At 38.2% G+C, this 18039-nt stretch overlaps 1 protein-coding gene across 1 annotated transcript; it reads right to left on the reverse strand.

The window, feature by feature from the left end:
* Window positions 1-8032: 8032 nt before the first annotated feature.
* LOC126688621 (uncharacterized protein At4g14342) lies at window positions 8033-17814 on the reverse strand. Its single transcript, XM_050383383.1, has 5 exons — window positions 17657-17814; window positions 17167-17217; window positions 16783-16868; window positions 16356-16479; window positions 8033-8404 (listed from the first exon to the last, which is right to left on the reverse strand). Exons 2-5 carry the CDS (start codon window positions 17170-17172, stop codon window positions 8357-8359), a joined length of 264 nt encoding a protein of 87 aa, XP_050239340.1. The 5' UTR covers window positions 17173-17217; window positions 17657-17814; the 3' UTR covers window positions 8033-8356.
* Between the last annotated feature and the right edge of the window lie 225 nt (window positions 17815-18039).

Consider the following 18039-nt stretch of genomic DNA (forward strand, 5'->3'; position numbering starts at 1 on the left):
GTTTGGCCAAAACAGCATCCGTCGAGTATACGGACGTCCTCGATCAGGTATTATCTTTCATCCAATATTCTCCTACAATTGACAAAGTGGAAGTATAGGTCATCCCCCTAGGAGTTGACTGGATGACGCCAATCATATCCTACCTTAAGGATAGGACATTACCAGAAGATCGTAACGCTTCCTGTAGGCTGAAGGTACAATTATCATGTTTCATCATGATGGGAGATGTCCTTTACAAAAGCGACTTCTCACATCCATATTTGAGGCACCTGACCCTCAGCGAAGCGAACTATGTCATAAGAGATGTACACAAAGGGGTATGCGAAAACCACTTGGGGACATGCTCACTCATGCACAAGCTGATACGGGCTGGATACTATTACCCTACTATGTAGAAAGATGTCCAGTCCTATGTGAAGGCGTGCGATAGGTGCCAACACTTCAGCAACGTCATACGACAGCCGACAGAAGGACTCATGCCAATGAGGGCCCCGTAGCCATTCGCCTAGTGGGGATTGGACATAGTAGGTCCTTTTTCCATGGTCGTGCGGCAACTTAAGTTCCTTATTGTGGGGATCGACTACTTCACCAAATGGGTCAAGACCAAACCATTAGCCACTATCACGGAGAAGAATGTCCGGAGCTTTGTTTAGAAAAACATCATTTGTCACTTCGGAATCCCCAGGGTCCTCGTATTCGACAACGGAAAGCAATTCGACAATGATGCATTCAAAGATTTCTGCCAACAGTTAAGGATCAAGAACCATTACTCCTCTCTCGCTCACCCCCAAGCCAACGGGCAAGTTGAAGTCACAAACAAATCCCTGCTTAAAATGATTAAGACTCTACTTTATGGGGTAAAGGGCATATGGCTAGATGAGTTACTAAGAGTCTTGTGGGCGTATAGGATAGCGACCCGCACACCTACAAAATAGACACCTTTCTGCCTCGCATACGAACACGAAGCCGTCATCCCAACAGAAGTAGGACTAACCAGTTATTGAGTGTCCCACCATGATGAAGGAAGCAATGAAGAAGGGATGCGCCTAAAATTAGATCTTCTTGATGAAGTCAGAGCGATGGCAGAATAGAGGATGACTCATTATCAGGACCTTATGGCAAAGCACTGCAACACAAAGGTTAGGCCTTGTCACTTCAGATCGGGGACCTGGTCTTAAGGAAGGTGACAATGGCCACTAGAGATCCCTCACAGGGTAAGCTGGGCCCTAATTGGGAGAAACCCTACAAGATCGTCAACTGCCATAGGAAGGGGACTTACTACTTGGAAACCCTCGACGGACAAAGACTCCATCACCCATGGAACACCAAGCACTTGAGGAAGTATTACCAGTAATAGTCAGATGTAGTTTATTTTATCGCTTTCTTTTCATTTTTCCATTTTTTATAGCAAAGGTTGAATGTCAAAGACTTTAAGGATGTCAAGTTTCTTTTTTAGCTCTCTCTATCTTTAATAAGACTGGGATGCATTATCGGAAACGTTGCTTTACTTTTTACCCTTCAATGGACCACCTAAACCACACTAAGTCCTACGTACGAGGTGAATGGATGACCAAGGATACCAACGGGTATTGGTTTTGTGAATATTACCAAGTCCTACCTACAGGGTGGATGGATGACCAAGGATACCGACGAGTACCTGGTCTTGTGAATATTACCAAGTCCTACCTACAGGGTGGACGAATGACTAAGGATACCGACGGGTACCTAGTCTTACGAATTTTATTAAGTCCTACCTAGGGGGTGGACGAATGACCAATGATACCAACGGGTACCTAGTCTTAGAATTTTATTAAGTCCTACCTATGGGATAGAAGGATGACCAAGGATATTGACGAGTACCTAGTCTTACGAATTTTATAAAGTCCTACCTACGGTGTGGACGGATGACAAAGGATACCAACAAGTACCTGGTCTTACGAATTTTATAAAGACCTACCTACAGGGTGGACGGATGACCAACGATACCGACGGGTACCTAGTCTTACAAATTTTACCAAGTCTACCTACAAGGTGGACGGACGACCACGGATACCAATAGGTACCTGGTCCTCAAAAAATTATCCTAAATCCTACCTATGGGGTGGACAGACGACCATGGATACCGACAGGTACCTGGTCCTCAAATATTATCCTAAGTCTTATAGGATGGACAGATGAAGCGAAATATTGATAATACACATGTGACGAAGGCATATTCCCAATATTGGTAATACACATATGACAAAGGCATATTCCCAATCAACCAACAAATAAAACCAAGTGCAAGCAACAGATGTAAAAAAAAATAATAATAAAAAAAAAAGTAGATAAAAACCCATGGGGGTAAAATGTTTTACATCAAAGCCCAAAAATCGAAGGGGCATTCACTATTGTATGAACAGTAATATAAAGTATGGTGCTTAGATACAATTTAAAAAAGGAAATTAAGATGGGGGAGCATCCGAGATAGTCGGGTTCACGATGTTTGGACCATCCTCTGTTGACGGGACCACAGCTGACGAGACTGCGGGAGCAACGCGGCCCTCAAGGATGAGCTGAGCAATAACCACGCCGCCATCCCCTACTTCTTGTTCAACCGTGTGAGCAAAATCGTCGAACTTGTCACTGACAGAGCCATCTCCCCCAAGAGTCGGCGGCACGGTGTCATCTAATACAATTTAGGTCAAGTTGAGATCAGGATAAGTAGTTCCCACCTACTTCAGGTAGTCGTCAAACTTGTCATCGTAATAGGCACCATGCGTGTCGTAGAAGGGTTGAGAAACTCGAAACTCCACCACGGCGTCAGCCTTGGCCTTGTCCATCTGCTTACGGAGGGCAACCAACTCCGTCGACAAATTAGTCTTTGCTTTTTCTGCCTCCTCCCTCAGACGGGACTCCTTATTCATCTTGGCTTAAATGTCCATCAGCTCCTTGTTGAGTATATGAACGGCCTCCTTATATTGGTCCCGCTCCTTATTTTCAATCTCCTGACGCTTGCGAAACCGTCGGATCACTCCCTCGTTAGCCATGCATCGGTCCTGGAGTGCCCTCATCTGCACCAACGCTTAAAGTAAGATGACCGTCAGGAAAATAACGCATAATCTCATAAACAATATCCTAAATAACAAAAACTTACCCTGGATAGGTCGTAAAATCCGAAAGCCCCCAAGTTCTTTAAGGTTTTTTTCAGCGTAGGGATCTAGGTTCGTCTCCTTGATGATCGAATCGACCATCTCGACGGTATAGTCTTTATGGGTAATCAATCGGTGGATGGCACTAGGGGTGACGAGGCCCTTTCTTGTCATCAGACCCTTCCCAACTCCGTGGCCAGAAGGCTTGGGGGGCGACGGGGACTTCAGTTGCTTACCACCAATGGAAGGGCCCGTCCCCTTCTTAGGTGGACGGTCATCTTAATCGTCGTTCTCCCTTGAGCGTTCCTTTAGTGACGACCTTGGAGGCCGACGCTAAGGCACCACCCTACTGCTTACGCGCCGCGCGAACTTCCTCACCAACGCTTTTTGTCTACCTGCTTCCATTTCTGTAAAAGGGGGAGTAGACGTTAGAAAGAAAACAGATGGTTTAAGATGGTAAGTTTAGAACTTACATCGACGGGAGAAGGCGTGTAGTCGTCGAGCTACTGGCATCAGTTCGAGGCCACCACAAAACGCGGGAAAGGTATCAAGGGTGACGAGATCCTTCCACTTCCTTCGTTCAAGAGGAATCTCCAATACGCGACGGATGAAGGCCTCCTATTCGTCAGTAATATATGGATGTACTTGGGCTGAAAAAAAAAAAAAAAAAAAAAAAAAAAAAAAAAAAAAAAAAACGTTAGAGGCATGACAAAGTAGATAGATTGGAAAGGTAAAAACTGACGGCCCACCTGACTCCTTTACAATCCCTAAAGTATTATTAAAACCATTTGGCATGGTATCCCACTCCTCAGGCCTACAAACCCAATCCGTCCCTTGGATGAAGAAATAATGATTTTTCCAATTTTTGTTGGAGTCGAGCATATTTGACACTAGCCTAAGTGACATCTTTCTCGCTAAAAAATGGTAGACGCCTTGAGACAAAGAGATATGCTAGGGCTTGTAGTAGTAAAAGAACTCGTTGAGGGTAAGTTGACAGTTCCCACCACTAAGCTGACCCCAAATCACTTCAGCTCCAATAAATATTCTCCATGCATTGGGAGCGATCTGGTTGACGAACAATCCTAAATAATTGGCAAGCTAACGATATAAATCCGTTAGCGACAGCCTCAGCCCTGTGGCGAATGTAGCATCATACATGCCGACGTCCGCAGTCCTTCTAGAATAGCATTTCTCAAACTTTTCGAGTAAACTGAGGGGAATGCTTTCAGGGATTTGGTAACAATCCTGAAGGGTGTTGAAGACCTTACTCAACATCTTCGGGTAAAAATCATTGACTGTCCATATTAAAGGGAGAATAAAAGGTCGAGTGCCCCTGTCCACCTGATCTATCGCCTCTCCTCCTTCAAACTGGGCACCCTCATCTTCCTCCTTTCCCTCCTCATGCTCATCTCCCTAGTCATTTTCCTCATCTTCCTCCTCATGCTCATCTCCCTCATCATCCTCATCCTCATCCTCATCTTCATCATTAGGGGAATGGGCAAACAGTTCCCTTTCTAGGGACCGAGGGAAATCTTCCTCGGGCTCACTCCTTGACGAATAGACCTCGTTGTAGCCCGCACCCTCACAGACTGACAACGATAGTTTACTCGTCGCTTCTCTATTTGACATCTATCCACCTACAAGCGATGAAGGTTTTCAAAGAGCTTATTTGACGAGTCTCTAAAGACAAAAGATGACTGACCAAAAGGTAGAAATTAAAAACAAAGAAAAGGGAACTTATTGGAAGAAACAAACGACAGATCGGGGCGAAGGTTTCCTCGAAAGGCAACGGGTCTCAAGCGACGGGCAATTTGAATGACGGTATGACAGCTCTAGGTTTCACAAAGCTCTCAAAAGGTAGTGCCACATGTCACCGAGCATTTAAATCAAGACTACATAAGGACATTTAATGACGCCCTTTTCAAAAAAGCTATAATTAATGCTTACAATACTCCACAGCCCGTCAACTAAGACTAACGGAGACATGGAGTAGAGGGCAGTTGATGGGGGTGTTTTCTACAGATAAATTGACTTATAAGCAGAAGGTAAGGAGGCTGGACGACTTCTGCAGGGTCGTCTACTTCACTAAAAGATGACGGAGGATCCTTGATAAACCAACGACACCTTTAAGACATGACGCCACCAAGGTCGATGGATACGTAACGTACCAACGGGAAAAATGGAGGCGACGGTTGACCATAAGACCGACGCGACAGGGAAGCTGACGGATACCACGTGGCCATGTGTGGTCCCCACGAATACTCATATATGAAAATATCTTGCGCATCACGTACCAAGGCCTTATCGTGCTCACATATGGAAAGACATCCTAGAATCATGAAAACCCTAATACCAAATACTCTCTGCAAGGAAAGATCCCCACTTCTAAGGGATCTCGATTTACCACTCACCACTATATAAGCACCGGACTTCCTCTTTCCCCAGGTACGCAGAAAATCCCTAACTCTTTCACAAAAGAGTTGATAGAAATTTCTCATTCGCTAACTTGACCTTCGGAGGGTTTTTAGCCGGTGCCTTCTGTTTGGTCCTTCGTTCTTATTTACAAGTACCCATTGAAGTGACTTAGAGCCTACGACTCACTGACGATTTTCACACATCATCAACTCTATTTGTGATTGGATATGGCAACCACTTGTCCTGTCAAATTTTGAGTGATTCGATTGTTGTTGATCCTCCATTGAAGATCTTGAAGAAAATGTCACGCTATGACGCTACACTCCAAGTGTGGAAGGTCAGTAGCCCATAGCAACATCTAAGAACGAACCTTGAGGAAACCAATATCTCATAGAGCTTTTGGTCAGCATAATAACTTTGGGTGAGTTGAGCCAATGAATGCTATTCTCATTTTGTAACTGAGACTTTATAATTTATGAAAAAATTGTAACATTTAAATCATTCTTCTTCTTTTTTCTTACAACGAGTGGAATGGGGGAATCTTTTTATAGAAAATTTGGACAATACTATTGATTTACAATGCTCTTATCATTTAAATTATTTTTTATTTAAAAAATCATAATGTTTTTTAATTCATATCATTAGTTCAAAACAAAGGCTCATGGCATTGTTCCTAGATTAGATGTGTGTCATAATATCATTACTTGAGGCTAGCTCATGTTATAATTGAGAAAATTATACATTCTATCGATCATCCTTATTTAAAAAGCTTAAGATCAAATAGAACATTAATTGGATTTTGAACTCAAAATTTTTCAATCGAAGCCATCATGTCATATTTGTCCCCACTCTGAAATGACTTAAATTCTCGGCCATAGGTGGCAAAGTACTTAAGTAGAATACTAGTGAACATAAAGGAAGGAGGAAAGGGAGGGAGTAAATTCGTGATGGAACTTTTTGAGGATTTGAATAAATGCTTGTGAGAACAATTTCTACCCTCTTTAATGTCTATAGTGGTAGGGATTGAGAGACAATTATTCTCCTCATTAGTTTAATGTGAATTTGAAAGTAAATGAGAAAATAAATTTTCCAAAAAGTAAATGAAATCACACTCATATGTCATATATATATATATATATATAATTAAGTTATTGAAAAAGTAGTAACATGGGATTTTGTATTAAAAAAATAGGGGAAAACGGTAATAAAGGTGCCACCTCTTGTCTCTCACTATCATTGTTGTAACAAACGTGCACCGTCTCTTTTTATCTATCTCTTCTCTAAAAAGGGTTAAAATTAATGATGAGGTTCTCCAATAAAGTCATAAAATGCATAGTGAGTGAAAAAAAAAAAAAAAAATATATATATATATATATAATATAATATAAGCTAGAAAAATCCAAGGAAACTTTGTCAAGTCGGTAATGTTCGCAGCTTTGCATCTCACGGTATGAAACGTAGCTTTCAGTAGAGTATACCTTGAGATAAATGAAATGGTTGGTAATTGATTTGACCTAAACTTTGTAAAATTGGGGCATGTGGACCAATCATAGGACCCATTTGTCTTCTGTTTAATTACCCCTTTGGTCATGGACAATAATTTAAATTGCACCTTAGTAGCTGCATATTGGATAGGACAAGCCCAAGGCTCTGCCTTTCCATGCTAGTCTTTGGTTGGGCTTTAGTGATCACACAAGTTCTTTCCATGTAATAACATACTAATCTTTTATATAGATTTTTATTAGTTTGAAATGAAAGGAATCATTCATAGTATTTTTGCTAGACAATGACTCAAGGTGGCCATCTTTAAATCCTTTTAAGTATAATAATAATGTACCGGGGATTTTTTTTTTTTTTTTGAAAGCAATGTACCGGGTATTGACACCACTTTCAAATGATAACCTGACGCAAAGGGAAGTTTTATAAGAATTTCCAGTAAACTAGGCAATCATACAGCCAATGAAAAGGACAAAAACCATCCTGTACCATAGAAACAGGTTTGACAATCTATGAATGCAGAGAAGAAACAGTAAGCAATACCAATCATGTTGGAATTTGGGCCATTTAGGCAGGCCCAAGTGAACAAGATAAAACCCTAGCCTTAGGGTTTCAGCGTGCACAATTTATAAGAACACTATTCATGCTTATATAATGTTGGCTTTTGGACCTATTTAGGCAAAAAAGTGTCGACTACCACTTCAACATGTGAAATATGGGGTGTCCCTAAATTTATTTTTCTAATTTCTATGTTATTTTCAGCTGTATGACCTCAACTATATCACAGGCTGATAAGTGCATACATTACAGTGCAAATTTTCTATGGAGGGTGTGATATGAACTCGAATCAGGTCTCTTCCACAATATTTTTTTTTTTTTTTGATAGGTAAATCTCTTCCACAATAATTTGACTCAGGGTATAGGTTTAACATCATTTTAAAGGGGGTGATCATAAAGCATTGAAAATTTAGATGTGTCCAGCACTGTGATTTAAGTACAAGCTTCTTTCCATTCAAGGAGAGAAATGGTCCTCTCATTGCAATTCAAGCGAAGGTTATAAATTAGATAAATCCATAACAAAATACAGACATTAAAAGTTATATATATAAGCTTCACAATTATAGCAAAGGGTTATATAACTTCCAAGCCCAGACACACAAGCTAGATGAGACTATAGTCTAAGTACTCTGTCCATCGGTCTCAAATACAATTAATTGTTCCTGCAAACACGAAAACGCATGCATATCACAAATTCGGGAACTAAGCCCGAAAAGGCAGTGAAATGTTTCAGACTATGGTCCAAATGGCAATTCTCAATCGTCTTCTCTTTCAGGAGGGAGACCACAAGGCAAAAGCATTTTCTGCAACCAAAAAAATAAAGGCATTAGATGATCTATCAATAAGCTTTAAAAATCACTCCACCATTATCCAATATCATTTTATTAGACAAATACCACAAAATAACCATCATTGGTCCAAAAAATTGCAGATCATCTAAAGGAAAATTAGGGCCATGTCTATAACATATCCATCTTTTCAAATAAGCATAACGTAAATACTCAAATCATCAGCTCCAGCCTCAAGCCAAGATGATAATGGATACCAACTTCAACACAAATACATTGGGAAATACAAAATTTGTTCAGACGATTGATGAAATAGCATCTAGTAGGCAATAATGATTCAGATATAAGAGACTAGTACACAACCAAATAAAAGATATGGCTTCTCAACTAGGCCACAAATGACACTGCAAATCCAGATTTAATAGGTTATTCATATAGAAGGCATAATAATAACCAATTTCCAAAAGCAATGATGGAACTTAAGATTTTTTTTTTTGATAAATATCATCTATGATTCTATTAAGAAATATGTAAAGAGAATATAAGTAATAACCACATGATCTGCATATGAAGTTCAGAAACAGCCAAAAAAAAGTTGCTGAAAGAGGAAAGGAACCAAACAAACAACAACAAAGACTTAATCCCAAAATTTTAGGTTGGCTATGGATCCTTAACAGATTAGTTAGGATGCCACATGTATTCTTTTCTTCTATTCTATTATATCTAAAGTCATACTCTTTATTACTTCCTTAATTGAAGCGTCTTTTTATTACTTTTGCTAATGTGATTTTTGGCTTTCCTCTACCTTTTTTCATTCCCTCAACTTCGATTAACTCACTCTTTCTTACCCGTGCATTAGTCACCCTCCTCTTAACATGACTAAACAATCTTAAGCGGCTCTCCTTCATCTTTTCATCAATAGAGACTATCCCTATTTTAAAGGGAATTTCCTCATTTTAAATCCTATATTTCCTTGTATTTCCACTTATCCATCTTAACATTCTCATTTCAGCTACAATCACTTTATGAATATAAAAGAGAAAAGGAACCACTTGTCAAAAAGAAAAAAGGAAAAGGAAGGTAATGAATCTCAGTTTTGAAGGGAAATGGCATATATGATGCTTTGGTTAAAACATCACTATACTAGAGAGAATCATTTCCTGATCTGAAGAAGCTGATACCACCTTCACATTCTTGCCTTGCGCTTAGTTTGATGGGTCTTGTTAACCAATTGGAAAACAGATATACCACTAACAAAGGCCACGGCTGTTGGTCTTGCAATTAAGTTTATAGAGACAAGGAAATTTACGTCATTTAGTATTTGGTAGATGTTGGTTGTAGGACTCATATTACTGTGGCAAGAGTCACGTTTGGCTTGATATTTGACCTTTTAACCAGGTTTATTAGTTAAGATCTATTAGTTCCTAAATTCAAGTTAAGAGGTCTAGCCTCGTTAAAACCACAAATCCATAGAAATACAAAGATTTCCCCTACCTTTTTTAACCCTTCAAAACCAACCCCCAAAACTCAAATTTAGCCATCATGAGAAATTCCTATAATGAAGTTGTACGATTCACTTTCAAGTTCAACTATGAGCCCTAGAATGCTGAAGATTTAAATCCATAGTAAATAAATATAAACTAGAGATGTTTTTTAAATGAAATAATTTAGTCCACCAAAAATACAGAGAGAGAAAACCAAACCCCTGTGATTTCCCAGGGGAATGAACTGGTCCTTGTGTCTGGCGGATTTGTCACAGGCCTGGGATCCTCTAGTACTGGGGTCTGTTGAAGGTGGTGACAGCGGATGGGGTTCAGGCTGTGGTGATTCTTATTTGGCTTAGGAATACAGATTGAAAACGACGGCAGTAAGGAATTTTGTTTTGTTTGTGACCTATGGGATTGCTTCAAATGAACCAAAAGTTGTCTTTGATACCAAATCTAACTCAGGGCAACCAAAACAATATTTCCGGGAAAATAAGCAAGAGGAAAAATAGGGAATAAAACCTAGGAATTAACACCTAGGGTTGCTAGGAATCAGCACCAAGCTTGGCTAGAGTCGTCACCAGTCATGAAACTTAAAAAAAGTTTATTGTCTTTCTCAAAGCTGTCTTACAAAACTGAAAACTGTGCACAAATAGAGAATAACAAAATACATAAAAGAAACCCTAATTATTATGAGTAGGCTTAATAGGTCTTCAAGCCCAATTATTACCAGGCTCCATCCATAGGGGCATTGGTTGAGCAGTCTTCTACATCTTGTGTCTGCACCAACTTGCATATAATAGCTCTGTCAATAGATCTATAGGCGACAATCCATTTAGGGGCCGTTTGATTAACATTATGTTACATTACTTTTTTTTTTTTTTTGATAGGTTCACATTATGTTACATTACTGTAATGTAACATTATTGTGATGTTAGATTCATGTAAGCTCATCACAATAATATAATTTTACTGCGTTTATTAGGCTTCTAACATTCACTGGATCATTACAATTTTTACTTTTAAATTTCCAAAAATATCCTTTTGACAAAACTAAACAAAATTTTATTTTTTAATTAAATGTCACAAAATAACTAAACAAATTTCTATTTCATTTTCCTCTACCTTCTCACTACTTTCTTACTAACCAAACAACTCATCCATAGAAAAAAAAAATTTATTTTCCTTTCTCACCAACCAAACAGCTTTAGATCCACAAAAAATAAATAAAATTAATCATTTTTCAGCCCCTTCTCAACAACCAAACAAATTACAAATAACCACAAAACATTAAAAAATGTATGTTACACTTTCCCAACTTTCTCACCAACCAAACAGATTATACATCTACAAAAATTTTGAAAATTCTCTTCAGCCACCCATTTCAGTATTTTGGACCCTGGCATCAAAAACATTCCTTTCAGTGAAGAGGAGGAGGACGACGACGAGCTCCTTTGGCAATGGTACGAACAAAATCACGACAAATCAACCATTGATTTAGAGAGCGATCTAAGAGTTCGAGCTTATGCTATGCCTATGAGAGCGTGTGTGTTTTTGTTTGAGAGAGAAAATCAGAACGGAGGAGATGGTGGTTAGCGGCGGCCATGGATTCCAACTGCAGAGAGAGAGAGAGAGAGAGAGGGGGCTAGGGTTTTGAATCTGATGAGAAAGAGAGGGGCTAGGTTATGAGATGAGAGAGGAATTAGGGTTTTAAAATATACATGGAAATTTTGTAAATACAATTTATTAATGGCTAATTTTGTCAATTCAATAAATTAATATATCCCACCCATAAGTAATGTGAGATCACACCTATTTAAGAAGGTGATGAGATTAAGGTAATATGATATATTTTGTAATCTTACATTACCTTAATGTTAGAAAAAATCAAGTGAACCAAACACCTTGATGTCACATTACCGTAATATGCATCACGGCGAACCAAACGCCCCCTTAAGGTTATGCATGGTTATAAACCTAGGAAGCCTTTAGATCTCTTGCCCATGTCCCCACATTTTAGAATTTCTGAGTCTGTTAAGCATTTGCACAATATATTCTTGATTTGCATCACAAGATTCTTAAAGGAACTCAAGCAAGTAATTTTCAATATAAAATTCATGCTGACACTCAATGATGTTAGGTACAACTCCAAGTAGAAGAATATGTCATGATTAGGATTAGACCTAAACGGTTTCCCTCAGGGACAGTTAAGAAGTTGCAAGATTGTAGTGCTGGACCGTTCAAGGTATTGAAATAGGTTGGCTCAAATGCATATTTCATTGACCTTCCCCATGATTATGGCATTAGCTCTACTTGAATATAGAGGATCCAGTTGCCTATAAAGGCCTAACAGTTATCCCTGATACCCCTTTTAATTAGCCTTTACCTAATCCTATTGATGTCCCTCTCCCTACCTGTGCACCCTTAAATCTACCCTATGCACATAAAGAACATATTGATGCTATTTTAGATGAACATATTGTTTCTGATAGGGATTGAGGAGATCACCGTTTTCTAGTTCATTGACAAGGGCAACCAAATTTTGATTGTAAATGGATTACTAGAGATGAGTCATGAGCTACACCAACAATCCCAAATTGCTTGAGTACTACTAGAGCTGTCCAGATTTACACTCGATGGGGTTGAGTTTTTCCCACCTCAGGGGAGTTGGTGCAGACACAAGATTTAGGCCTCCAATTATACATACTTATGGGCTTTGAAAAAAAAAAGAAGACCCAACCTATGGCCTTATAGATGGAGCCTGCTAATAATTGGGCCTGAAGACCTACCAAGCCCAATCATTTAATAATTACGGTTTCTTTTATGTATTTCGTTATTCTCTATTTAAGCACAGTTTTCAGTTTTGTAAGACGGCTTTGAGATTGATGATAAATTTTTCTTTAGTTTTACAACTGGTTCCAATTCTAGCCACGCTTGGTGCAGACTCCAAGAAACCCTAGGTGCTGACTCCTAGGTTTTATCCCCTATTTTTCCCATTGCTTGTTTTCCCAGCCATATTATTCTAGTTGTCTTGCGTCAAGAAATAATCTGGTAATCCAAAATAGCATCAATATCTTCTTTACAAGTTGGCAAAATGTTCGGTGGTGTTGGATGAGTCATAGGAGTTTTGACAAGATCATGGGGTAGGTGATAAACTGTTGAACCTTTATAAGTAACTAAATTGCCAACATTAAAGATGGAGCTATTTTTGCAATTAGTTGGATCATCATTAAGATACACATTTGGTCCAACTTGTTTCAACACTTTGAGAGGTTTAGTACTATAGGCTTGCAGTTGCCTAACAACTCAGTAGGGAAACCATTCATGCCTAATTGTAATCATGAAATAATCCCCTACTTGGTATTTTATATGATCTAAATTAGCCTCAGTTTATAAACATTACCACTTGCTTGAGATTGTTTACTAACCTCATGATGCTTATATGTTTCAATTGACCCAAGTGTTCTACCATGGGGTGAAAATGGGAGAGTACCTAAATGCCTCCTAGACTTTACTTCAAATGGACTCGTGCCTATAATGATGGAACTGTCATGTGCAAGTTGAATGGCATGGGAAATGGAATTCTTACTCTTTGCCCACTCAAGACTACTCTAAGAGGGTTTGTTGTGAGGCGGTATCATTTGAATGCAACCAAGTTTAAGGTCTCCCTCACACTCCTCATTTGTCATTGATTTCATCAATGTTGGATTCATAGACTACTTCTATATCATCCTCATCACTCTCTTTTGTTCATGAATGGGGAGGGCCTTAGTGGGGCATTTGGCAGCAACATGACTAAATCCTTGACATTTAAAGTGTTTTTTGTTGATAAGTAACAAAAATTCATTAATAAAAAAATGAGAATACCCAAGTACTCCGGAGGTGAACTTAGGTAGTAGTACTCAGACTCTCAAATTACAATGCTCAATTAGATCTAAAAGAGAAGAACAGGGGAGAGAGTTAAGAGCAGAACTCCAGTCCAGCAAAGAATGAAAAAGGAGGGATTTAATCTCAAGAATAGACCATTCACTTCCCTCAAAACATCTTGCATTTCGTTCTCGCCAAATGCACCACATAACACAATGTAGCACTACCCTCCAGAAGACAATATTTCTATGTTTATCAAAGTGGCCTTGACAAGCTAAGAGAAGTTCAGAGACACTCAGTGTCATAACCCATAGAAGTCCAAACAAGTTCCACACCATGGTCCATAATTCAAAAGCTATGGGACAATGAAGAAGAAGATGATCCACTGACTCCCCATTCCTTTTGCACATGCAGCACCAATCCACAATAGTAACACCTTTGTTCCATAAGTAAACAGTAGTTGGAATCTTTCCTAAGGCAGCAGATCCATGAAAAGAAAGCTACCCTAGGGGGAATCTTTGAACACCACACAAAGTTCCAAGGAAAAAGAGTGCCAGAATCTGAGGAAAGGGACAAATAATATCTACACACCTTAACATTTAAAGGGTTTGACTCGAGAATTCAAAGTGAGGGGATCACTAGCTATCCCCACAATTTTTTTTTTTGATAAGTCTATCCCCCCAATTTTATGTTCAATATAAAACAAAGGCTAACCCGTTAAAGTAGGAAAATTTTCACTAATTCAACTGGATACAATGAAATCAAGTAGTACCTAGGTGACCTTGGGAAGTCAACTTCACTGATTAGGATAGAGTCCACAATTAATAATGGGGTTTAACTACTTTTGAAGGATAGACTCCACATCTTATGGGATTGGACATCTTATGTGATTGGACTATTTACGACCCTTTTTTTTGGGTTCAAATAGGGATTAGATTTCATATCTTTGTAGATGGGACATGATCTTTTATTACTAGAAGCTCTATAAAAAGGCTCTAGGTGGTTTTATCTATACTTTGATGAATCGAATTTGGTTTTATTTTAATTACACTTTGATGCATGGAATTTTATATTGGAGATTTCCCAATTGCTGGGTGCTGATTCCTAAGTTTTTCTGCTTGGTGCTGATTTCAAGCAAACCCCTAAGCATTGATTCTAAGGTCTACCATTTACATTTTGTTTATTTTTCCCTTTTATCTTCCTTTTTGATATTGTTCAACATCAACTTGGTATCAGAGCAAACCTGATCCAGTTTCCATCACATACATACATACATACATACATATATATATATATATATATATGAAAACCTAAAACAATCCAATCACATAAGATGTCCAATCCCATAAGATGTGGTGTCCGCACCACATTATCTCTCATGCACTTGACTGTACTTCCTCAAACTTCTCACAAATGCATACAAATCTAATTCATCTTCTCTTGTCTAGACATTCAAGATCATTTTCTTGTTAACTATACTCATTGTACGAGCATGTTTCTTGATTGCTTAGTTCTGTATACTACGCTGAACCCTTTACTTCCCAATCTGTAAAGCATAGAGCCACTAACTACTTCATATCGCTCAGCACACCTAATCAGCCACACAACCTTATTATCATAGAAAAAAACTTTAAAAAGACTATGAATGGACAAAAGTTAAATTTCTTCTTGGAACCACTCAAGAGGAGATGAAAGCTATCAATTTAAACTTTATCAAGGTCCATAAAAGATCATTTACAAGCGGAATTGTAATAAACCCTTCATTGGAGTTTTATTATAGATAACTAGGGTATGCCCATCATAGATTCTCTCAAAACTAGTGATGAATGCTGCCAATGAGCTATAGCTAAACAGGGCACTTCTCCTCTCATGCTAATGAAATGGAGGGTGAGGTCATAGATTCAAGACCCACTGGGTGCGTATGTAATTTACGAGTAATAAAATTTACTTACAAAAAAAAAAAATAATAATAATAATAATGCAAGTCACACAAATAATATACTTGTGACATACAACCAATGACATTCACACGCATTAAAAAATTTATCAACCAAAAAATTGATAAATAAATAAAATTAATGATATTCAATCCAAGATTTTTTTTTTTTTAATAACTGAGTTAAACCACAGTTCCATCATCTTTAAGCTCCAGCACAGGTTACAAGCTCGCACTACTGAGCTCGGCACATTCAATCCAAGATCTAATAATGACATCAAAAGGAAAACCACTCATTATGTACCATTCTATACCCACCTCCAAACCTTTTTGGAAAAAAGATTATTCCATAACCCCTATCAAACATAAACATTGACATTGGAGCTTTCAACATATAACCTATCCTATGCATTAGGAGACTAAGTGTGGGTGTCATGAACCCATGCCCTCACCCTCCACCTAGAACTTATAAGTGGAGGAGGTGCCAATTAAGCTATAACTCGTTGGCAAAAGACTCAAGAAAACTTACAAATGCAAAATGGAAAAAAATGCCACACCCAAGAAAGTGTACCAAAACTAAAGCTTAAAGCACCACTTAGAAATGGCAATAGAGATAATTCTAAAAAAACAGAAACTATCAACTAGAAAAAACAAAACATGATAACGAGTTAGACAGAACCTGCATGAAGTTGTAGCGCTCTCTCCCAATTGATTCATTCTCTGCAATAGCAAAGTATGCCAGTATGGGGTAATGCCCAACGTAGGATGCATAGCTATCGCGTTGGATGTTCACCGCCCATTCACTACACATCCAAAACATATACATACATAAAATTAAGAACAACAAATAAATGTACATTACAAATATATAAAAGGTCATATCTATTGCACAAAAATCTCAATTTTGTGGGATCAAAGCTAAAGAGAGGTGATTGGTAGGCAACCTCACCCCCAATTTTTTTTTTTTTTAGAGAGACTGATTCCCAAACTCGAACCCGCGTCTTTGGTGGAAGGCACTTGCCATCACCCCAATATATATATATATATATATATAGTTAGATAGATGGATAGATAGACAGAGAGAGGGAGAGAATTGGAAGGCTTACAATCTATTCAAATCAGCATGGCCTGTTCCAACATATTTAGCTTGGAGATGCTCAAGCTGGGAATTGATGTTAAACCTATCACTGGCCTGCACAGTTCAATTATCGAAGGAAAATTAAAACTTCTACCAATGATATTCAACACACAAATCAAGCTACAAAAACAACAACAACAATAAAGCCTTAGTTCAGCTATGAATCCTCAACAGATATATTAAGCTAACTCCAAATATTATCAAATAATGACACAATAAATAAATAAATATATAATCAGCCCCAAAAACTCACTTATATTTGTTCTTCTTTCCCCAAATTTACAAGACTATTATTAAAACACACTCTCCAAAAGGGCATTGCGGAGCAATTGCAATCGGTGAAAGTTATTACCTGCATGTTGGTGTTTGGGATGCACGGTCCAAAACTGCAATGTCTTTATCTCTGCAACAAAAAAATAATAATTCTTTTTAATTTGAGAAGAATTATAAAAACCTAGATGAGGTCTACCTAACAATAAAAAAAAAAAAAAAAAAAAGAAAGAGAGATTGACCGAAATGAGAGTAAAATAAAAAAATGATGAGAAACTAAGCACGAGTTTTCACAGGAAAGGACAGGACGTTGTTCATATATTTAACCTAAGCTCTCACTCGAGCAAAATCATAAATTCAGCTAGCAAACAAAAACAAAAACTCAGAAGAAATTTGCAGCAAAACTAACAGTAAGCTCGCAAAAGAAATCAGCATAATGTTATTTACAAGAAATCAGAACTCCTTGTCAGAGAGGAGAGCATTAATTAGGGCTCTAATCTATATGAGAGTGAGAGCGACAGAGAGGGGAGAAAGAGAGAGGCTTACAGAGGGAATAGAGAGAGAGATATTACCAGTACTAGAGCCGTAGAGCGTGAGCGAGAGAGGAAAGGGAGCAAACTGTGACCAGCAGAAAACAAGCTCTTGTATAGCCCAAATTTTTTTTTGGGGTTTCCGTGGACCCTTTTTTTTTTTGAACTACCAATGTTAGCCTTCCTATGAGCATATAAAGGGAAGGCTGTCTGTGGTTGGACTGATTTTTTGAAAACATTTTTCACATTTAGGGTACGTTTCAATACCGTTTATTTTTGCTACTATTCATAGGTCCCATTATACTTTTTGATACTATTCATGGGTTCCACTGTACTATTTCAACTAACTTTTGCCTTTATTTACAATGCTTTCAGTAATAAATTTTCAATTTCAGCAAAATAAGTAGTATCCAAACATACCCTTA

Source organism: Quercus robur, chromosome 6, assembly GCF_932294415.1.
Source record: "Quercus robur chromosome 6, dhQueRobu3.1, whole genome shotgun sequence".
Lineage (NCBI taxonomy): Eukaryota > Viridiplantae > Streptophyta > Magnoliopsida > Fagales > Fagaceae > Quercus > Quercus robur.